This window comes from Vipera berus (genome assembly GCF_964194415.1).
Source record: "Vipera berus genome assembly, chromosome: 10".
NCBI lineage: Eukaryota > Metazoa > Chordata > Lepidosauria > Squamata > Viperidae > Vipera > Vipera berus.
In genome coordinates, this window is record NC_138213.1 from 13,702,224 (window position 1) to 13,726,878 (window position 24,655).

General features: G+C 38.4%; 1 protein-coding gene across 1 annotated transcript in view; it reads left to right on the plus strand.

Moving 5' to 3' along the window:
* VAT1L (vesicle amine transport 1 like) overlaps nucleotides 1-24,092 on the plus strand; it is a 42,287-nt gene extending 18,195 nt beyond the window's left edge. The window contains exons 5-9 of the mRNA XM_081336272.1: nucleotides 4,227-4,330; nucleotides 6,760-6,815; nucleotides 8,255-8,449; nucleotides 23,138-23,221; nucleotides 23,902-24,092. Coding sequence (XP_081192398.1) covers nucleotides 4,227-4,330; nucleotides 6,760-6,815; nucleotides 8,255-8,449; nucleotides 23,138-23,221; nucleotides 23,902-24,003 — 541 coding nt within the window. The 3' untranslated portion in view covers nucleotides 24,004-24,092. The remainder of the gene's footprint in view (nucleotides 1-4,226; nucleotides 4,331-6,759; nucleotides 6,816-8,254; nucleotides 8,450-23,137; nucleotides 23,222-23,901) is intronic.
* The last annotated feature ends 563 nt before the right edge of the window (nucleotides 24,093-24,655 follow it).

The window sequence follows — 24,655 nt, forward strand, 5'->3', positions numbered from 1 at the left end:
AAATGAGCCCCAAATCCTATTCCCTTTTAATAATACTAGGTTCTTTGATTGCTGCCTGAAAATAATGAAGATAGAACTAAGGAGAAATTTCCTGACAGTTAGAACAATTAATCAGTGGAACAACTTGCCTCCAGAAGTTGTGGATGCTCCAACACTGGAAGGTTTTAAGAAGAGACTGGACAGCCATTTGTCTGGAATGGTATAGGGTTTCCTGCCTGAGCAAGGGGTTGGACTAGAAGTCCTCCAAGGTCCCTTTCAGTTCTGTTATTCTGTTATTATTCTGTTAATGTGATTATTTCCTTGTGCAAAATTCTCACGACATTCTCTTTACTGAATCTTTCTTTCTTTTACATATACAGAAGTAGTATTCAGGGAATCTAGATGTGGGGGGGAAAGTTCTCCCTTAATCTATTTTTATGCATTTAATAGATGTTTTTGTCTCCAGAATTGCATAGACCAATCCTCCTCCATTTTTTTTCCTACAGCAAACTTATGAGGAAACTTGGGCTGAGACTTTGAGTGGGTCAAAGTCCCTACTCAACCAGAGACTTGAACTAAAGTTTCCTTGGGCATGGTCCACCTTAATTTTTGTTTCATTGGCTGGCTTGGATTGGCATCCCAATAACATCTGTCTGAGTTGTTCTGTGCTTCACTCTCAGATAGCTATGCATTACATGTTTGAATAGAATCCTACTTGCTCCTAAGTAATGCATATCTGTGGTTAGGTAAGCATAGCATGTTTGCTTGGTTCTAGCTTAGTGTGTCAAACTCGGGCACCGTGTTTTGTACAGGAACATGTTTATGGCCAGTGACATCTGCAGGAAGCTTTCTCTTTCCATCAGTGTTTCATTGCAAGGCCTTGGAGCATATATACAACCACGCTTGGAGAAAAAAAAGGCTGAGGTTGCATTGTATTTACTCGTTTTGTCATTCTTCTCCCCATCCCCAGACATTGCTGGTTATGTCTTAGTCTTAGTCTTAGTCCACTGTCTGTACTTAATCAGAGTTCTAGCTTGTTCAAGAAACAGTGGTGCAATAGAATCTGCCCAAGACTAAAATATGGACATTTTCCTGCCTTTGTTCCTTATAAAGTCATTCTGCCTCTCGGGGTAAGTGGGTAGAAACTGGAATCCAGCAGCAGAATACGAGTAGCAATTATTTTCTTATTAGAGCATCTTTTGTTCTCTTGAAGAGCAAATACATTATTATGTATAGTTATAGGAGCAAAAGAAAAGGTTTTGCCTCCCCCTCCTTCTCTTTGCTTTCATTCTGTTTTTTTTTTTTAAAAAAGAGGTTAGTCAGCAGGCTTTTCTAAAAGAAAAGTGATCAAAAGAAATGCTGTTAGATAGCACTCCTCAGCAATTGCTCAGGGCACAGGCAAAAATGGTAATAACTATGATGATAGTCTTGGCTCGTAACACACCAGCTACAAGAAGAAGGAAGGGTGGATAATTGATGTGGCAATCGCAGGAAGAGAAAGAATTTGAGAAGAGAAGATCACAAAGTATCAAGAACTGAAAACTGAAGTTGAACGATTATAGCAAAAATTAGCTGCGACGGTCCCAGTGATTATTAGCACACTGGGTGGCCTGCTTGCAGAATCTGTCCGTTGACATTCTGGTTTTCTTTAACAAACAGACCATGGTTTGCAAGCGTGCTCAGTTTTCAGCGAACTCTTTTAGGGCTTTCTTGCCTGTAGCCATAAGCCTGCTATCTTTCTGAAAGATGGATTTCCGTCTTCTCCAAGCTTGCTGATACTTCTGCTATTTGTGATTGTTACTGTTTTGGTTGTAGAGCCTGAAATTGAAAATAGAAGGATTTGTGAGATGTGTGATGGCATAGCAAAGGGGTCACAATAACGTGAGCTGATCTGCAAATTGTTCTCAATGGAGAGACCCCACTGTACAGATCACATGGTTGCAAAATAACTCCTTTTCTTTAGAAGCATCCAGATGGTAGGGTTTAGCATCCTAAGAGACCCATCCATCTTCTTTACTCAGTACAGAAAATAGGACAAATTACTGAGTCTTCTGTCTGTTTTACCTGTGTCTCTTGACCCATAACTTACTTTTCACAGGGATACTTTCTGCCATTTCAAAATTTGGTTTTGCTGATGAGGCTGAAACCTGCAATTCCACCATTGTTTTAAAAATACAGGTTACTTTTTGGGAGAAACGCAGAATTAAAACGAGCTTTATATACGATTTGCTATAGCTTAATGTGGCCAGATAGACTCCTAGTCCTAGCGAACTACTTGCATGTCATATAATTCCATCCCTTCTCTGTCATCACATGCCCACTGCTCTTCCTATTTCTAGAAAAATAAACGTTCAAGATCTAGGTCAGTAAGTTGAACCTATATCCTCATAACTGCTATTAATCAATTTCAGACAATAATTGTCATGAGATAAAAGCTGGTCTTAGGAGATAGAAGTTATTTGGTACACCTTATGCCCTTTAGACTCCATAGAGTACAATTATCCATAATGAGTGCACCAGTGATTTTCATAATTATTTAATTGAAGTGAGCTATTGAAACATTCTTTTAACAACGGCTATAGAGAGTGACGCATATATCCTATGTAACTTTAGAGAATGGTTGAAGCCAGGTTTTCACAGATTTGGTTAATTTAAGGCAGAAACCTGGCAACCTGGTGCCATCCAGATTCTTTGGATTTCATTGTTCATCAGCTGCATCCATTGGGACTAATTGCAAAAGATTTTAGCCTGGAGTTCTGGCAGGCTGAAAGTTGTAGACTTAAATCTACAACATGGAATTTGCTTTTTGAGGATATGCACTGAAGTTGGCTTCACATTGCACGTTTATCTCTGATCTTTCTGTGCATAAGTGGCTCTAAGGAAGCTCACACTGAAACTTGAAATAATAATTTGAATTTGTGGAAAGCTTTCTACCTGGCATTCTCTCCTGTGCAAATGGATCACCCAAAACATCATGTTCGCTACAGCCTAATTTTATGGGCCCCTTGGTTTAATTTTTAAGGATGTCTACAAAGATGTTGAGACTTCTTATAGAAACTGTTCCTTCTTTAGCTTAGAGCAGGGAAGAGAAAAAGCAGGGGGTGGGGAAGAAAGATCAGAATGAGTAAAAGGAGACTGTCAAAAGCAGGAGTGAGTTTTGTTTTTTCTTCACCTCTCTATAAAGATAAGTTTTCTATTTTCTAAATACTGTAGATGGTCTTTCATTTTAATTGGTTGCAATATAAAAAGTTGAACAACTCTGACTTGTAGGTTCTTACCAATCTATTGCCCTATAAAAGTAGAGGAAAGAATTATTTATCATGAGGGCAAAGAAAGTATCCCTGTGCACAAGGGGGCAGTATCAGCAATGTATCAGCAAAGTTGGCCAAATCATTCTACCTAATGGACTCCTGTTCTTATCTCTGCAGAAAGCCATGGATTACTCGAAGCCAAATATTTTAATAGCTGACCTTTACTTTCTCCTCTGCTACAAAGACCTTGTAGAGGGCATTGGGAATGGCCTTGAAAGACAGGAGGAAGAGCCACTATCAAAGCAATGGGCAGATAAGCAGGATTTGAATCCATTTCAAGAAAGTAATTTGGGAAAATGTCTCAGATAAGCTTCTTGGAAGAGAAGGAGTGGCAGAGTTAAAAGAGAGAGCAGCCTAGAATCCCTACATAGCCACAAGTAGATTAAGTCCATGACCATTAGTTGAGAAGATTCCTGTGCATAAGCTATTTAGCAAAAAATCAGTTTAATCGGAGCTTCATGTATAGATCTTTCCTAGTTGACATAAAGATGGGGAGGGGCACAGACTCTCAAGATTCTGTTATTATAGCTGTTCTAATGTAAGAAGCCCTGACTTCCAGGATAATAGTTTCTTCCTCTGTTGGGCTGACAGCCTTCTACACATTTAATTAAAGAATGGAGGAGTAGCATAGTTCCTTTTAAAAACAGAATAAATTTGAGTGATGGGTAGACCAATACATGAAGAGAAAGGATCAGTTCAAACTGGCTAAAGTGGAATGTCTAGGGAGGGAAATACTCAGAAAACATGATGGGAATTCTAAAGAGATCTTGTAGATTCAGTATTTGTGGAATTGTGTCTTCATCTCCCCGGGGCCAGCCTAGCATCTGATAGATACTGTAGGTAGTCCTCACGTAACAACTGTCCCGTCTACTGACTGTTTGAAGTTATGATGGCATTGGGTAACAAGTATCTTCACAGTGTTTCTGTGCTTTGTAGGATCTCTCCAGATGGTGTAGACATTGTCCTGGATTGCCTTTGCGGTGAAAATACTGGTAAAGGCCTCAGTCTACTCAAACCACTTGGGACTTACATTTTATACGGTGAGTAAAATTCAAAAGCTAAATAAATCCTGAACTTCTCAAGAATCACCATTCCACTGGAGCTGCTCTAATTGATTTCTAATGAGTGGTTGCATGGAAAATTCTGTTACTATTTCAAATACCAACTGAGAAGAACCTTATAACTACAGGAGGAGAAATGAAAAGATGGCAGAAAGAGAAGAGAAGGGATATGAAAGACACATAGGACCAATTTATCTATGTTGGCCATCCGGGCTGTCTGTTTTCATATGACCGTACTTACAAGTCCTTCTTTGTGCTGAGCTTTTCTCTTGCTCTTGAAGAAGCCTAAATTACGTTTTAAATTGAAAAGAAACGTTAACTATTAAGCATACTGATTGATAGCATAGAACTCATAGAACCTTGGGTAACATTCTATCAAGGGCATCACAACTTTCCATTTGGTTTTGCACCATTTTCCCTCTTTCTCTCCAAGGATCTCATTTCACTATTTCATAAGCCAGATGTGTCAAACTCGCGATGTCACGTGACATTGCATGACATATCGGAACTGTTTCGCCATTGCCGGCAATGGGGTGGGAGCAGTTTCCGCGTGACGCATCCAGCCTGCAGGCCAGCAGTTTGACACCCCTGTCATAAGCAATGCTATCTGCGGGGATACGATAGAACGTTTTCCATATGGCAGGGTAAATTTTGGGACACAGAACTCAGATCCCCCACATTTAATGAAGAATATGTCATTGGCAGCAAGGAATATCTCACAACCTGAACCTTAACATTGAAAAGTTCTTGTGGAACAAGCTTGACATGACAGAGGCCCACTCTTATATAATTCTTTCTCTCTTCTGAATAATTTCAGTAAAGAATTATTACTGCCATTCATTGCTCTGTCATTTCACAGGTGACAGAGGCTGCCAAGCCAAGTGTTGTTGACCTTTCGATGTCAAAGTGCTCAATAATATTTTAAATGCCCCTTTTTGCATTAATGAAATTTGGGGTCTCACAGCCATGTTAATTTAAAAAAAAGCACTAAATGCAAATCATGAAAACAACCCTAACAGCAAGAAACAGAAAAAATAATAATTCTTTAATAGATACTGTCAAGCCACATATACCTGGGCAAGATCAAGGAAACAAACTGCAAAGATTTCAGTAAGGCCCCTTTAATTCAAGTCTGGGGTAAATAATCCAAGAATCTTGGAAACTGCAGAAGAATTTTTCCACCTTCACTTAAAGTGAATTAATTAAGATGGGCTCTCTTTGAATACTTTGAAAGGCTTCTCCTCACCTGGGTTGAGATGCCGTTTATGTGATAAGCTACCAATGGACTCGCTTTCTATTTCTTGACCGTTAATCTATTTTCCCTTCCATTATTTTCCCAGCCACTCCACAGTCTCTCATATACTGTGTATCAATATACTGTGTATATAATACATACGTAGGTACTATGTCAACCGTCCAATTGGTGATGTTCACTCATTTTTGAAATGTTTCCTTTTTTCTCTTGCTCTCAATTTGTTTTCTCTTGAATTAAATGCAAACTGCCAGGCACATTTTCACAAGCTTGTGCTAAATTAATTTTTTATGGAAATGCACATGTGGATTAGGAATCTTCTACCCCAACCCACCACCCCATATATTATCTTCACACAAGTTGAATCCCATATCAAGATAATCCTAAAGAAGCAAACCTGTGTGATAAGATACTTTTAAGGCTAGAATTTTGGGATTCAAAATACATGTCCTCCAACATGTTCTTACCTTTGAAAAATGTACTCCAATTTCTTATTCAAACCAAAACATTACAAATTTACATCGAGCGTAATCAAACTCATCGCGAAAAGGTCTTTTCTCATCAGATGTCTCTTTCTAAGCATTCTCAGAAACTTGTGAAGGACAGAGCAGATATCATAAGATCTGTTAGACTCTATCTAATTTTCCTTCGTTGTGTTGTACCTAGAATACTGCAGAAGGACATCCCAGGGACATGGAGTCTAGGAAAACATAATTTCCCGGGGCTCCTATGTCCTTGAGATAGCACCTTGCCAGTAACATGACTCACCAAAAAGAGGATGAAAATAATGCACACTGTTTGCCAGAAGACTTGCACCATTAATGCTGAAAGCTCCAACACTGCCACTAGGTAAGGAGCACATGAGGGTTAGGCGTTCGTTCTACGGCACTGAGAGTAGCAGAAGGTTATTTGGTGAAAGACAGTTGGGAGCTTTCTCCTTCTGATGGCATCATTAAGAGCACAACATGTGAGTAGAATTAAGCCCCAACAGTAGACAAGACAGCCTTTTTCAATGAGAATGGAGATGTTGTTCTATGATTTTGACACAGGCTATCAATATTCTCCTGCTTTATCCTGGTGACATATAAATCTACCTCTGCGCTCACGTTTTCTCCTTTTGCTTCCCCCTCTCTTCATTCTTGTCACTGTTTTCTAGGCTCCTCAAACATGGTTACTGGGGAAACCAAAAGTTTCTTCAGCTTTGCAAAATCAGTGAGTATAAGGCCTTTCTGTCTTTGTTAGAGCTTATTTGTATGTGCCCGGCTCCACATCTCTCTCGTCTTTTCTCTGCTGTTTCCTCCCCTCTCTCCCTTTAACAGCATGACTCATCTTTTGCAGATTCAGATCCAAACTAGGCATTATCCACAGCAGAGGTATGAATGTTCCATTAAGTTTATTAGTTTCTTATTTTTACCCATAAAGAAATGGCAAAGAGGTGTTGCTTAAATCCATTTCCAGATTCTAGATATGAATCAAAAAGCTACTGGTTGATTGTTGAAATCCACTGTTATAGAACCCAGATTAGATACAGGTGGAAATTTGAGACAAGGTAATTTAGAACCGTCCAAGGGTTGAGTCACAAGCCCATCATCACCGATGCACAGAATTGCTTCACAGATCTGAGTACGTGATCAGTTCCCAAATCGAAATTAACACAGCAAACTCTGACTTGGTTTTGTACATCACAATGAACCCTTGGGTATCTTAATATTGATATGTACTTAATTCACAAATCTCAGTGATCCACAGCCTTTTTTTAATGGCTGGGCATAAGGGCTGAATTCAAATATTGTATTAATGCAGAAGTGTACAGCTGCTACCTCTTCTACCTTTTGTGGCACAGTAGGAGCTGCATTTCAAAAGTGGAGAAAATCAAGATCTGCCAGGGCAGGGAAGCAATTTGCTTTTAATCTCGCAACCAATTCGAAAAATGTAAAAAGAAAATCTTGAAAAATTAGGCCACCCATTCTGGGAGCTTTGAAAGGGTTGGTGGGCTAAAGTAAAGCCAAAAATGTTCATCCTACAATGGCTTTGCTTTCATTGGCTAAAAAAAATCAAAAAGTGAATCAAAGTACATTGTCACAAAATGAATGAATGAATGAATGAATGATCTCTGAACATCCTTACTAGGTTCACACTGGCTAATCCATTCTAGTTTTTCACTTTGGCTTAGTGTGTCATTGCAGATTCAGCCATTGTGGTTTTTAAACTGTTATGTATGATCTGGGGTCATATATCAACCAAGCCATGGTGTCTTGTTCATTATATTTAACTCTGGCTTATTGCAGTGTGTGAACCCATCCAGTTTTCTTCTAACCTAGATTTGAGAAGGAAGAGTTTCTCCTTTTTTATGTGAAAGTTGAAAGAGTAAGCTAGAAGGCCTTAGGAGCAAAAGGCTAAGACTGAAGTGCCTGTATCTTAGTGGTTGACCTGGATTTACCTTTGTTTCATGGTTGTGTGTTTTTTTAGATCCTGCAGTATGCTGAAGCTTTGAAGTTCATACTTCAGCTCCTCTGGCCTCCTTTCTTCTGTACACTGAGTGCGTGTGTGAGTGCACGAGTGAGTGATTATGAGGTACATCATGTGTCTCCAGTATAATATGCACCTGGAATACATTGGTTCTAATCTTGACACAATTTGTGTGCCCTTAGTGGTGGCAAGTAGAGAAAGTAAATCCTATCAAACTCTACGAAGAAAACAAAGTCATGGCTGGATTTTCTCTGTTGAACCTGCTTTTCAAACAGGGCCGAAGTAGCCTTGTCACTAAAGTAATGGACAATCTCATAAAACTTTACAACGAGAAGAAGATCAAACCAGTGGTTGATTCACTGTGGGCACTGGAAGAGGTAAGGTCTTATCTTTTTTCCTTCTCCGATATATTTCTTTTGGTTTGTTTTTTTATAAACAATGCATTATTAAAATATGTTACAGACATTCCATCTGCATACTTCAAATATCAACACGGGAGCACTGGGATTTTATAAGTTTGTATTTTTAAAATGTAACTCATTGCATAGAGATGAAAAAGGAAGGATCCCATTTCCTGGTTTTATGTTCTAGTGTCTTAATTATAAGCATACTCAATGTAGCTTGTTTAAACATTGGCATTTCCTATTTTTTTAAAAAAACAAACAAACAAACACTTGAATGCTTTTCAGTCATGTGTACTTTGCTGTCAGTTGTATCTTACTATGGATTCCGTAGCTTATTGTCTCAAAAAGCTTATAGGCAATGCTTGTAGACACGGCAGCCTTCCCACAGAGTGTTGGGCAAGAAGTACTAAATGTTTCAGACAGCCATGCTGGTTAAAGGTGGGATGCTTTATCTGGCATAGAGTTTTCTAACCTGAACAACTTCCCTAAGTATCGAATTCAATTCCCAGATCACTCAGCAATGGCCAGCATGATTAGAGAATTCTTGGATTTAGTACAAACATCTGAAATTTGCCCACGTTAGGAAACATTGGTCTAGCACAGGGGTCAGCAACCTGAAACAGTGAAAGAGCCACTCGGAACCGGTTCCCTCACAAAAGGAAAAACTGGGAGCCGCAAAAATATGTGCGCATGCACGTACATGCGCACATGCGCACAACAGGGTTTGACTGAAGAGTGGAGCCAAGGCGAGATATGCACCTACCCTGCATATTTGAATTGATTGGTTGAACTTTTTTAGTCTCACTTTTTTTTTTTTGGACTGCACATGGCAGAGGACCGGGAGCCGCAGGAGACGGCTGAAAGAGCCACATGCGGCTCCGGAGCCGCGGGTTGCAGACCTGTGGTCTAGCATGTTGCAATTCCCTTCAACCAAGGCTTCTGGTGTCCAATTGTCTATGATTTTACTTTCCCCATGTTTTTCTTTTGTTGTACTTGTACTTTGGTCTGTGACCGCCAATAAGTAAATATAAATATATACAATGCATTGGTCTAGCACACCTGGAGATCATCAGACAGACATGGGGGAAAACAGGTAGGAAAAGAGCCCCAGCCAAGGGCAACACTTCACAGAGAAAAGAACTCAGGCTGAATGGGTCAAAAAGAAAAAGGGGAAAAAGTGGAGTGAAGAAAGAACTGAGGACTTAGGTAGAAAAAAGGTTAGTATCTTGAGGGGGAGTTAAAGACTTGAGAAAGGACATCTAAACTTTGTTGTGTCCCATAATGAGAATATTTATTTATTTATTAATCAAATTTACCGTATATCCTTGACCATCTCACAGAAAGTGACTCTGGGCTCCATGCAATAAAATCAGTAAACGAATAAGACAATCCTTAATTAAAACCATTACTTAAATATTTTTTAAAAATGAGAAACTATAAAAGCAGAAAAAGGGACTAGCAGACAGATGGATGTTAATAATAAGAGAGACACCTCTTGACTTTCCCACTCCCCTGGCGCTCCGAGGCCCGCTGCCGTAGTATGAGAGACATATTAAAATAAGATCTATTGGAATAAGCCTTCAAGAAAATGTATGAGTTTTAGTGCAGATTTTAAAAATGTAAGAAAAGTAGGCATGGGGCAAAACAAGGTTGAGAAATTAGAAATGGAGTGAAACCTAAAGAATCATAGATGTTCTTACGCTTGTATTTGTAAGTGGTGTCACGCTATCTTACAAAATAACATTCTTCCATTTGTTTGGTAACACTTCATACCATTTGGCAGCAGTCTCTCCTATCACTCTGACATTAGCTTGAGAAGTAGATAAATACAGTCTGTTCAAGATTATCGTCTAGCTCATTCATCAAGCCTACTCACTGTCATCGGGTGGGGAAATTAAAAAAAACCACATTAAACCTTATAATTGTCCTTGTCCTTTCCTTTCCTCCCTAAGATATGCATTTATTTTTCAATTATCAGTCTGAGGTTTTTCCTGAGTTGCCATATTAAGGGTGCTCTTGTCATTTCATCATTGGAATCTAAGGTCTCAGAGATTACATAGCAAAACATAAAATAAAATAATAAAATAAGATAAAATAAAACCATCAAGGCACATCAGCTGTATGGATAGAATCTATCAAACTCCAAGTTTGGCAGAAGTACAAACAAACAAACAAACACAGATGCTCAGGAAGGTAGAGACTTCCATTTCCTCTCTAGTGACTAAAATAGGATAATTTTGCCTGCTGTTATAAAGACAGAGTTCCTGTTGTCTCTGTTCTGTCCCAGATCAATCACACAAATAAACAAAGGGGTGGCTTTGTTCTCTTTACTAAATGAGGCTTGCTAAGACATCATTTGCAATATAGACAAGTTCCTTCCCAAAGTTCAGTAAGTTTGACTTCAAAGGGTTCCAAATCAAACAGGCAAGTAATCAGGTGGAATCTGAGGGTCAAAGCTTGTAGCAAATTTGTCAGCCAGTTCAGGTTCAACGTCGGTGTATTTATGTGATCACAAGTCAAGGCAGACAGAATGGGAATTAATAGGTGATTGTTGTCAATGGAAAGCTTGTGCCTGCAGCCCTGGTGTAGTTCATTTAGTGAGGTGAGACCCCTTCTGCAGGAGTGGTCTTGCAGACCCTCTTTGCTCTACTCTTCACAGCCCACCAAACTCTTGCATTGGACAGGAGCAGTAATTCCATGCCCTTATCTTCAGATGGCAGCTGTGTCTGCTGTTTTGCGCTGCCTACTTTGCTGGCTCATGCAGCAGTCCAAATAGTGGCACTGGAGCTGTCTGCTCTATTGGCACTTCTGAAGTTGGCACTGCCTGATCATTGTCATCCCCCACCTCTGACTTCGAATCTGAACCCACTATGATAGTACCTCAGAAAAGCAGAGCAAGAATCTAAGGATTGTTGTTTTTTATATATATATAGGGACGCGGTGGCTCAGTGGGTTAGGATGCTGAGCTTGTCGATCAGAAGGTCGGCAGTTTGGCAGGTCGAATCCCGAGTGCCGCGTAGCAAAGTGAGCGCCTGTTACTTGTCCCAGCTTCTGCCAACCTAGCAGTTCAAAAGCACGTAAAAATGCAAGTAGAAAAATAGGGACAATTACGGTGGGAAGGTAACAGCGTTCTGTGCGCCTTTGGCATCTAGTCATGCCGGCCACATGACCATGGAGATGTCTTCAGACAAGCGCTAGCTCTTTGGCTTAAGAAAACAAAGAAATGATGTAATCTGCAAGCAGTTTTCAATCCAAATTTCCAATTGCCAATGCAGAGAAGTCACACAAAACATTCTCTGTGAAGATTCAAGTAGCTGAAAAATATCATTGAAAGAGAATGAGCTTTCAGGACCCTGGACAGATCATTAGGAGCTGAACATGCTATGGCCCCGCTAGTTTTTGCTCCAATTGAAGCCTTGGGCATGTTTGAAATCTGCTCTACACTCCTCCAAGGCTCAATCAGCCATCTCCAGTTGAAGATATCCTCAAGTGTTTTGTCTTAGATTCTCAGATGCAAAGCATGAAATTTTCTGATGGGAGAGATTCTAGTTTGTCTCAAAGCCAGTTTTGTAAGTGAAGGGTCTGCAGACCCTTAGGGACTTTTGAATCTACTACTTTTGTTATTGATTGTTCTCTCTGCCTGGTGTGTTTCGAATTTCTGGCCTAATACAATATCATGACTGTTCTGCTATGAGGTGGGTTTTTTTTTACTGACAACTGACTGTGTGAAAAAATACCACAGATATCCATGGGAAATAAAACCTAATAACTATATCCATCTATATCAGTTATGTATGGGTGGATATTAACTCAATAGGCTGGTTGCTTTATTATGGTAAAGTTCACATTGTCAAACTAAATGTTAGAAATAGAAGACTGATTTTGTTAATTTTCTCCCCTAAGGTTTGCTGGTAAACTAATGAAATGTACTGTACATCCGTGCTTGATATTGCCATGACAACTTTTCCTTTATCATGCAGATCAATCTCTCAATGGAAAAAAGACCAAGGAGACTGATGTGCTAGCGTTCCACTTTGTCATTTGCTTTGCAATGCCAAACAGTCTTCCGGTTCTGGTTTCGCTATTAAGTAAAGATTGGATGTTCAAAGTCTACTAATAAATTTAGATGGTGGGATCAGCGCTACCCCTCTTATTTTATTCCAGCACAGCAGTGGCTCCTGTAATCAAGTTGAGCTGGCTTCAGAAGCGATCAGCGTTTAGTAGAAAACTGAGGTTTGAGTGTGGCTATCAATTTACCATTATTATTCTTGGCAAATTTTGGTAAGAGAATCGACAAATTGAAGTAGGAAATATTTATAAGCCTGGAACCAACCAATAAGAACTCATCTTTGAAGATGAATGTTAGGAACAAACTGTCAGTTAGATACTAAGAATGAGAGAGGTTATCTCACTTTACTCTACTTGAAATTAACTATAATGAGCTTTAGTCCTAAACAAATGAAAATAGAGAGAGATGGGATCATCTACACCAGGGCTCTTCAAACTTGGCCCTTTTATGACTTGTGGACTTCAACTCCCAGAATTCCTCAGCCAGTGTGCCTGGCTGAGGAATTCTGGGAGTTGAAGCCCACAAGTCATAAAAGGGCCAAGTTTGAAGACCCGTGATCTACACCATCTGGCAGAAACAATATTTCTACATACTCTCAGCTCAAGACAAATTCTAATTACTAATTAAATTTAAGAACAAAACACTTTGAGGAGAGACAGTTGTAAGCCAGGATCCCAATGCTCATCCATATACCCATTACTTTCCAGAGCCTTCAGTTGTCTTTACTCTCAAATTTAAAAAAGCCTTTAGGAGACATTTAGAGAGCTTTAGATTTAGAGAAAGGGTTTTTGTTTCTCGTCACTGCAATTCCACCACCATCATGATGTATGTACATTTTAATCTCCCCTAGAATGTGACACATTATGATCAGATTGTTCCATTGTTCTTGCCAGTGGAATTATGTACCCCAGGTGGAATCTAATTTCATTGCTTAATATGAGCATAGGAAATAGCATTTCCATATTTGGAAACTGAATCCCTGGTGGTTTTAATCTATCAGCAAGGGTATTTTAAATCGGTGCTCCAATTTAAAATGTTACTGATGATTTTTTGAATAGTTAAACAGGGAATCTGGTATCATTCTACCCGCTGGTCTACTCAAACCAGAGACCCTCTTGGAAAAGCCTCCAAACCATCCTTTGCAATTATTAAATCTGCCCATCAATGTGATAACAATTATGTCCCAGGTAATAATCACATTCTCTTCAGCTTTAGTTAAAGCTGAATTTTGGAGTTTGATGCTCTGTGATGCTCAGTTGTATATTATGAGACATTTTCCAAGTTTAGAAATAATCCCATCACAATTCTTGGAAATCTTAGTAGGAGCTCCTTAATTAACTTCCAATGCCCTAACATGTTTAGAATTAGGCTGCATTTCCCACTGGGCACTGATTAAGCCTCTGATGTTTTAGATTCTGGCTGAAAGCAAGTCAACTTGGAAACTTGCTTAGTTCATCTCACCTCGCCAGTTAGATTCTTTTCCACTTTAAAGCAAATTAATGATGATTTGGCATATTGCAGTCTTACTTTGTCACTACTACATACTTTGCGATTTGATAAAACTCTCTCTGAATTAAAGCAGAAGATTTGGCACCTGGATATCCAGAATAACAGAACCAAAGTTTCCCATCTCTTTTATAATATAGTTGTTCCTAGATATTTCTATAATGTCTTTTAAGCTCCACATGAGAAGCTATTTACTTGATTAGAATTGGGGCACGACCTATTAGGGCAACATCCAGGAGACGTGTAGGCGTCTCCTATGGAAGCCAAAGTTATTTCTGTTCAGACTTGGATAGAATATGTCCCACATGTACTATTAAATTGTCCATTTTACACCCAATGTTGATTACTTGTCCATATGAGAGACATGGCCAGCCAGAAACCCAGTAAGCTTAAAATAAACCATAGATCATTGTTTCTTGACTATACTACTTAGAAGGAAGAAGCAGGAGGTGGATTTGCCAACCTGCAATCCCTGTAGAGTACCAGTACTGATAATGTTACCTAGTTTGGTAATAAAATGTCTGCAAGAAAACAGCCAAGAACAAAGAGCACCAAGGACTCCACAGTTCAGCCCTGAGCTATAAATATTCTTTTCTATCTGTAGTGTAGCATTTTGTTCAAATATGCCCTAAGTAGAGTTAGGATTTATTTATTTTTTTACAGTTGGACCATGTGTTTGATTATCTGGACTCCAAAATTCATCTCATCAATGATTCTATCAAAACGCTAATAACATTTTCCTGTTTCATGGCTTCTACCAACCATTTTGCTCTGTGCTGGTTTTTAAATGACTATTATTACTGGCTTTTGTGCCAGGCAGCTGGTACTGCAGACTTGGCTTGTTTCATTACTTTGTAGTTTAAAAAGTTATAAGAATAAACTCCAGCAGTTCTCTGCCAAAAGCTTAACTCTGCGTGGAAAAAAAACACCCAAGAGTGTTAATATTTTAGAAGGATGAGCAAAACATTTTGGAATTCAAATATTTATTGGCTACATGATTGAATTCTACACCTGATTTCCCATAACCCCCTCTCTCAGCCACTCTAAATGTAATATATTCCCCCTTAGCATTGTGATGCAGAAGATCAAATATAAACCTTGTTGATATTTGAGATATTAACCTGGTATAAAATGTCATTGCCAAGATATTAATAGTGACAGTTATAAAGGAGCACACAATCCTGGTCATGAAAAAGCAATTATGGTTTTTAAATTCATTGTGTTGCAGTTGACCTAGAAGTTCTCACTTGCAGGTATAGGGAGAATTATCTCATTGTGTTTCAGCTTTCCCATGTTCTTAGATGCAACAGGAAAGTGGAAGGCCAATCTGATAGTCCCGCTATTCAGAATTACAGGTGGTGGGATCTTCGTTGTAGTGGTAGCAACTGAAGTTTTGAAGGGAAGGGAGAAAATTGGAAAGGTATCTGAGAATTGCAGTTCTACTGAACAATATTTGTTGCCTTCCTCTTGTATCAGCTAGGCAAAAATTGGCCATACCATGGTCAATGCTAATTTTATGGTCTACTGAAAGGTAGGAGACATATCATTGGCTGTCTCTTCCTGGAAATTCCTTTACGAGGGGTTGGATTGTTGAATCTAGCCAGAGCAAGATTCAAGGAGATTTAAAGAGTATATGGAAGAGGTAGAGCACAATCCAGCTTGCAAAGTTTTCTTAAAATAGGTAATATCGATGAAAGCAGTTTTAGCTTCCGTTGATTTCCTGGTATGATCTGCCTGGTGGTCTTGAGAACATCACTTATACATCCTTGGTTATGTACAGTAAGTTCAGTTCATAGCACAAGAATTGATACGAGGATTGCCTAGGGATCTTATGAAATACTTCGTCAGGTAAAATGATTTAAGGCTAGGAAGGAAGAGAAAAGTTCAAACCTTTGGTTGACTATTTGGGCTACTGAAACGTTTGGACTGTTGTTGTTTTTTCAATGTTTTGCCTTTTTCTTAATTTCCCTTTCATCTGGTTTGCTGAATTGGTATGGGTAACTTCAAAGTTTTTACACCCTTTTTCCCCCTTCATTTGTGTTGACCGTAATGATGATTATTGGCTGTTGTTTTATTTACAGTTCTTTATATCCAGCCATTCAGGGTAATAAATCTCCCCCAAACCATTTAGAAATAAAGAAAAAGCTATTAGGAATATGTAGACATAGATGCCTGAATGTAAACAAAACAGTAGGTGGTGATAATAACCCTTGGAATCATGAGAAGTGAAGTAATAGAGTTGAACATCCTTCTATTCAACATCATCATTCACCCTGCCTTCCTTTCTTTTCAAGAATCTTACTGCTTTTGGTTGTTTGTATACAAGGATCCTGGAATTGTGTATGTATGCACACAGGAAGTTTGGGTTTCCATTAATATCCTATACACAGTGGACTGGGTGGAGCTAGACAGAGACTAATCAGATCTTGGTGTCTGTGTCCACACATCACACATTACTGATTTTATTACCAATTTTAATCCAGTCTAAAGGGTTCCGATTGTACAATCAAATAAGTTCAATTGCCATATTTGACAGAGCCACAATGAACTAAGATTAAAGCTAGCCAATCTAAATGTCGAGTCCATGTGGCTCCTAAAACTTTCATTAGCCTACCCAAGTACGTTGTGGGAACATAGTCAGTGGCTGTGATTCTACGCTTTTCACATATTCAGTGAACAGTTTAGGAGTTCTTGTCACAGCATAAATGCTTGCTGTCTGTGTGTTAACGCCAGCAATTGGCTGAGCATCAAAACAAAAAACCAGACAGATGCTTTATCAGTTTGGACAAGATCTGGATGAGCTATCTGCGCCATTGGTGTTACCAAAGTAACTCTGATGCTAAAAGCTTGTAATTTTAGGCCACATGACCTGTTACCATGGAGACCTGATCGTCATAAATTGCAGCGGCATGTTTTAGTTGCTTGTTCCTTAGCAGCACTGGGGTAAAGCAGACAGGGAGAAGAATAACAGACCAAAAATGTCTCCTTTAACTCTTGTCTCACCTGGGTGGACTAGAAAGCTTTAAATATGTCCTTCAGAAAATATCCCAGTAATATTTGTATTAAAGGCTACCTGTAGCACTTCCAAATCAGAGGGATATTCTTCCACATCAACAAAGTCAGCATTTGGGGTTAAAGGAGCATTGCCTACTAATATTTGACTACTGTCTCTATAATAAACTCAGGACACACAATCCTTTTTCACCTTGGAATGTGTAAAGTTCTTACAAGAAACTTGGCCAATCTTCTACCCACCTCCCATTTCAAGCATCCATATACCATTTTATTAAGAATTTTTTTAATTATGGTAAAATGTAAATTAAATTTAAAGAAAGAAAAATTAAATAGTGGTAAAAAGGAAGAAGAAGAAAAAGATAAAAATATAATACAAAAAGAGGAAACAGAATACATAAAGAAGTGACTTCCAAACTTCATCACGAGCAGCATAAGCAAATTTAGTACCAGTAGCTCTTCACCTTCTCTAAAGTTACAAAGACCAAAAATTATACTTTTCTACTTTAGGGAATAATTTAAAAAATACTTTATTCTGCCAGGAGTTAAGTGAAAAATGCTTGTGCGTCGATATTAGTAGGCAATGTTCCTTTAACCCCAAATGTTGATGCGGAAAATATCCCACTGATTTGGATGTGCTACAAGTAGTCTTTAATTCAACATTACTGGGGTATTTTCTGAAGGACATGTTTAAAGCTTTCTAGTTGGCTTTATTTATTTGTATTTGGCTCAGCGTGTTATGAGAACTCAGGCACTGTGATCCTTGGATCATGGATTATGTCCAACTGTGCTGAAGCAACCCAGCTATTGTCTTTCAGATTTATCCAGTGATGGTTTTGCTCTTCTGTTTATTTCAGGCTTTGAATACTTTTCAAAGAATTGTAAAATAAAGTCGTGCTCACTTGATCATTACTATTTCTGGAAACAGTATAATTTGTTATTAACTTAATCCAGGACGATGTTTTATCTTTCGAGTCTACCATTCAGTCCTGAGATTTCCAACTGGGTCTACTCCCGAGCTTTTTGAGAGTTAACAAAAGTGACCTAGTGCCGCTATCTAGCTTGGCGGTTACATTTTATCGCTGTTAGTATTATTAATAATGCAAATGCATTCCTTTATGTGAATGTTCTAATCTCCTGTGAGAACTGGAGCAGTTTGCAGTCAAAGGTCAGCCTTAAACTCTTGCACAAAATGAGTTAATAGTCTTTTGAGCATTCCTTGTGAGGCAAAATGAGAAGCAAAGAAAACATATTTTTTTTCTGAGAGAATTCAAACACAAAAAATAATAATACCCATTCTTATATTAAACTCTGATCATCCAAGTAGAAAGATTATTCCACCCATTCAAATAATTGGTTATCATGTAGCTGTCCCTCAGGAATGATGGAATATTGTGTGTAATGGAAAGTTCTGGAATTTGGCAGAGAAAAATGCTTGCCTCCTTATTTCCATCAAACAGAATATAATAGTATTCATACTGTGCACATCAGCCTTTCCATGGGTGATTAGATGCCTATAATGTATGGAAAATACCAACATAGGAAAAGCTCATCTGAATTTTGCAGTAGTAGAACTTAACTGTGAAATGAATGTCAAGTCTGATTTAGTTACAAAAATGCAAGCATACCCAATATTGAACTGGAACAGATCCTAATGATCAGATGCTACATTTTGTGAGTTGTCTAGAGCGTGAACACAATGGAGAGCTGCTTTCTTCCCCTCCATGTACTATAATTTTGGCAACAATTCCATTTTTTGCGATTGGCTTGTGCTTCCTACTAGATTTGGCTACAGTTCTCATGACAGATTTCTCTAGAGGCAGGAAGTGGACATGAATTTGGAGATGTATGAATGGGTTTGTTTTGCTTACGTTTCAGCAAAAGCAGCCAGAAGGAGGATAAGAAAAAAATTAGTTTTCTTTCCCATTTTTTTTCTATTAACAGCAGGTATCAGTATGTTTTTTCCCTCTGCCCCTCTGCGTCAAATGAGAGGAATTTGAATGGAATGCTTCAGAGAAGATTAATGTTCTTGGAAGGGGTGGTGGTGGTTAGGATTAAATTTAAATGCTTTTAGTTGAAGAGAGAGGCTGTCTTCATATGTTAAGCCACAATGTGATTTAATTTTGGCTTGTATAAGCTGATAAATGGTGTTTTTAAAGCGTGAACTAACAACAAACTACATTTAAACAAACTTTGCATGATGTGTGAACCAGATCATGAGAATGGGATCTTCATATAGCAGTTCCACCACCAACCACACCTAGCTTGGTCCTCTTGTGTCATACATCATGGCTGAAAGTGGCCCAGGATTACTTTCGGTAGCCAGCAGGAGATGTCAGAACTGGAATCTCAGCTGAACAAGGCAGAAGGCTAATTTAGTGGATCACTGCTAAAGGAGAGGATTTGTACCTGATGTTCTGTGTAGGTTAAAAGGAAAGGTACCTTCTTCCTTGGAGAAGTTTTGGATTTCTTTCAGGCTTCTTTCCCCCTTGTCCTTAGCTGCTGCTCCCATGATAGTTTATTTTCTCTGGATTTGGTTTGGTTTGGATATAGCCTTTCAACAAGAATCTAAGGTATTCATGTTCCTTGATTGTTGACTCTTTGTTGCACAGCAAACAATTTGTTTAAGATGGATACACTACAGTGATTGAATTCTTGCTGCTAAGCTGTAAACCAGGGGTCTTCAAACTTGGCCCTTTTATGACTTGTGGACTTCAACTCCCAGAAATCCTCAGCCAGGCATGCTGGCTGAGGAATTCTGGACATTGAAGTCCACAAGTCATAAAAGGGCCAAGTTTGAAGACCCCTGCTGTAAACCATGTTTTATAATCATGGGCTCTTGCAACTTGCTTTTTCAAACCCCAACATACTACAGGTGGGAACCCAGTCAGAATGGTTTCAAAACCATCATTTGGTATCGGCAATGTTGTGTCATCCAATGAACTGTATTTATTCAATAACCTTTGATTAATCCTTTCATTGTATTGTGAAAACATCTAGAAAGTGTATAGAAGCCTTAACAACCTCTTTCCTCTTTTCCCTTATCTATATTAAGTACATATATTGTCACAGAAAGCACAAGTAATTTCTTTTTTCTATAATATGGCATTTGAGTAGCTCCTGAGGCACAGCTATATTTTCAAAGAACAAATGATACATAGACAGCATGATTATTTTTTTCTCTCTTGATAGTGTAGAAGCAATTGAAACATTTGTTCTCTGTAGACTTAAGGGCTTGTAAAATTGCAGTTAGCTGTTAATCATTCTTTATCTTTAGAGGAATTTCAAATTAAAGCAATGATTGAAAACCATTGAAAGTCACAATGTTCAGCTCAACAATAAAGTGGCTGAGTTCTTTAGGGGAGAAAATGGGTTGGGTGCCATTGATCCGAGCTGGCTGGCATATGAATGGTGCTGAGAACCATGAAGTAACATTAGATTAGATTAGATTAGATTAGATTAGATTAGATTAGATTAGATTAGATTAGATAACCTTTACTGTTATTTTTTCCCCTGTGGGCACAATGGCACACATTAAAAATGAAATTTAGTTGCTTCCTCACAAAATGTACCCATACATAACACATTTAAAACATACTATATACAACATATGTATAGACCTACACCCTTACATATAAGTAACATATAAATATTATTCACTGTCCATCTTGAATCCATAATGAAAGGAGGAAGCTTTAGAATTCACAAGGTTAATACTATATGGAACAAAACTGTGATTGAATCTAGATGTTCTGCTTCTGATAGCACGGAGCCCCCTCCTCCCAGGAGGTAACAAGGAAAACAGGTGGTGAAGAGGATGCATCTGGAGCACCACAAGTTAAATAGATGTCTGGCATAATGATGGCTTACATGAAGTCAGTCCCTAATTGTTAGTGAACAAACCATATTTGGAACTGATAACCTACATGGCTTGGAGCTCACATTTCAAGACTAGTTGTACTTTTTAACATTGAGCTTGGATAAAGCAGATGCAAGTTGAAATCCTCACTTGATTTCAAGTTGAGTGATGTACTGTCAGCCCAACACCTTTCATTGAGAGTTACAGGAATGCAATGAGAGAAACTTTCTTATCTCCTGAACTACCAGGAGAAAAGAAGATAGAAATACAATGATAGATAAATGGTTACTAAACATGCAACATTATGATTTAGGACAGTGTGTGAATCCAGCCCTACTAAGGTGGAAAGCTGAAACTAATTTTTTTCTAGCTGTAGCCCACATACAGTGTGGAAATTGCTAATGGTGACACAATAAATCAAGCATTCCATCTTGCCTTGTAATAGCCTCTTTACAATCTGGTAACTTCAAGATGTGTTCATGTAGAAGAGCCTTGGTGGAGCAGTGGGCTAATGCCTCCTTAAGTAACACCAGCTGCCTGCAATTAGTGCAGGTTCGCATCTCACCAGGCTCAAGGTTGACTCAGCCTTCCATCCTTCCGAGGTAGGTAAAATGAGGACCCAGATTGTTGGGGGCAATTAAGCTGACTTTGTAATAATGCCGCTGGGGTGTGTGTGAAAGCCCTAATAAGCAGGCATATACATAGAATGAAGGCTACTGCTAAGCTTGTAAGCCGCCCTGAGTCTTTGGAGAAGGGCGGGATATAAATGGAATTAAAATAAAAAAAAATAAAAAATGTAGTTTTCTTAACAATTATAATGTCACCATTGTTGCCTTATGGGGTATTTTGGACAGATTTCAGCTCAGGTACATCTGAGGGACTTCAGAGCTACAGACTGGATGAAAGTTGCCCATAGCAACTGCCATATGCATAAGATTATGCAGCAAATGGAATAATATAGATGATATTCTTGTGACTTCCACCAAAATGGTATTTCTATATTGTACATATGTTATAATCTGATTTTATTGCATTAATGCAGTGCTTTCTGGTTTTGCCATTGTATTATTTACTGCATTTTATTATATATACTGTACACTGCCTAAAATCCCCTTGAATTGAGCTAATGTATAAATGTAATATTTAACTGTAATTACAGGAATTTGTTACCAAAATCCATGTATCATGGAATTAAGCTGCATTCCATGTAACAGCAAGGAAACCCCATCAATTATAAAATCATAGCGTGGAATGGAAAGCCAGAGATCTTATTTTCCAAAGTGATGCTCAGTGAAATATCTTGCCATGATCCTCGCAAGGAGATAGAAATGGGATTGCATATGACACTTCAATTGTATCCATCAGGGGTGCTCTCCAGATGCTTTTATTACATTATTATTATTACTATTATCTAAAGTTGCGTGGTGTGGGGAGATAACCTTGGAAAAAGCATCTAGAAAGAATTAGAACAATAGAGACAGAACAAGACCAGGGAAGTTGGGAAAGTATTAGAAGAAGGCTTAGATCGGATTCTTTCTGATCCCCAGATGTAAAAGACACACGGAAGTGAAAACACAAGCAGACTTGCAAGATTGTGTTACTGTAGCCTTTCACCAAAAGGTTTCTGTCTAATCTTTCTGCGGAATGAATTTCCTGATCTGTTATACCTTGTAGGGCTGACACATGAACAATCCTCAAGGATTCTAAGAGTTTTAGTCTAAACCTGAAGGCATTGTGTTCCTAGTTCTGCCAGACACATTTACACAAAAGAAATCTCCAAACATGTACTCCTAGGAAACAGGCTTTAGACAGCAGCCTTTTTAGTGCTGTGATATTCTGGTGATACAATATTTTCTTTTCTTGTGATGTTTAATTAATTCCATGTCTTTCTTGGACTTACACTTAAAAGTCAACACAGGCATATATATATATATATATATATATATATATATATATATATATATATATATATATATATATATATATATATATATATATATATATATATATATATATATATATATATATATATATATATATATATATATATATATATATATATATATATATATATATATATATATATATATATATATATATATATCCTAGGAAACATACTTGTACTCAAATACCCGTTGTAGGGGGTATTTTGTCTTTGATTTGATTTGCTCTTGCATCACAAAGAGGATTAAAATTTAAGATCTATTGATTATAGGTGAAGGAAGCAATGCAAAGAATCCATGACAGAGGTAATATAGGAAAATTAATTCTGGATGTGGAGAAGTCGCCTACTCCTTTGGTAAGTTACAAGAAGTAGCAGATTTCAAATCCTACATTGATCAATATGTGAATACTGAAGATACCTCCCCCTTTATTAGCCCCCTAGGTGACCTATTGGGTTATTGTTTCAGAGGTATTTTATTACCAGATTCCTCAGTGCCTTCAACAATGGCAGAACTTCCAATGTTCTACCTTCACTGGAAAAGTTCTTAATTTTAATGGAGATATTCAGAGAAGTGACTATTTTGAAAATAGCCCACATTTAATGGTTAAACATCAGGAACTGACCATAGAAGAGGTTTTATGACATTTGCATGATATCATAAAGTTTTAGGATAATGTTTATGCCATGAAATGTTCCACAGAGTTTGCAAAATTTCAATTCCACGAGAGTCATCAGTTTGGAATGCATTTGGAGATCTGCCAATTGGTGGGTCATGCCTTTGCAAATCGCTGCTTGGATCCATCATTTCTCCTTTTACTCAACACACCTTGAAAATGGCACAATGTATGCAAACCTGGTGTGCAAGAGATGATGGCGATAAAAGGTCACTCCCAAAATTCCCTTTCATCTTGTCTTTGCAATTCTTGACAAAACCTCTACCTTTAGGGCCTTCTCCATTATGCTGATTGCTTTGCACGTTAGCCAGAGAATTATATTGACCGACCTGCATCCTTTGTCTTCTGTCTCATCCCCAGATGGCTAACGATAGCACAGAGACCAGCGAAGCTGCCGAAGAGGAAGAAGACCACGAGGGGGACAATGAGAACAAAGAGTGTATACCATTCATCCAACAGTAGTCGGAGAAGGTGGGGATGAGAGCTGGAAGAGTTGATAAGGCAGAAGAAGGGAAGACAACTGGGGAAACCCATTTTGTGCACCAGTGAACAAATGCTCTAGTACAGTGTGTGCTGTTTTGTTTTTCCTTTTGTCTGCAGTCAGCTGAGCTATTCAGGTGTTGGTCATTGATGTTTTGAACTGAAGTGCCATTCTGACTTTGCCAGTATTATGACATTCCATCCTGTGGTCTCCAGTCTGCCTGTAAGAGTCTTGTTGAATACCTATCAAAAGCCTTATTATCATCTACAGTGATAGGAGACACAAACATCTTTCCATGTTGCTTCCCGAGGCAAATTTTCAAGCCACTTTGACAGGGTTGAGGTTGGTTGGTTTTGGAGAGAGGGAGGATGTTAACTTCTGTGGACAGTGTTGTAGTCCACATCTACAATAGTTGCAGACGTGCATAGCCTGGACTCTTACGGGCATTTTCTTCTCTTAAAACACAAGCACGCAATTTGTAGCCCAGACCAACCCCTACCTATTACCAACTCTATTTCGGTAATTTTAAATTGAAATTGAAATTCAGTTTGACGTGGTAGTTAAAGCATCAGGCTAGAAAACAGGAAACTGTGAATTCTAGCTCCACTTTGGGCACCAAACCACCCAAGTGAC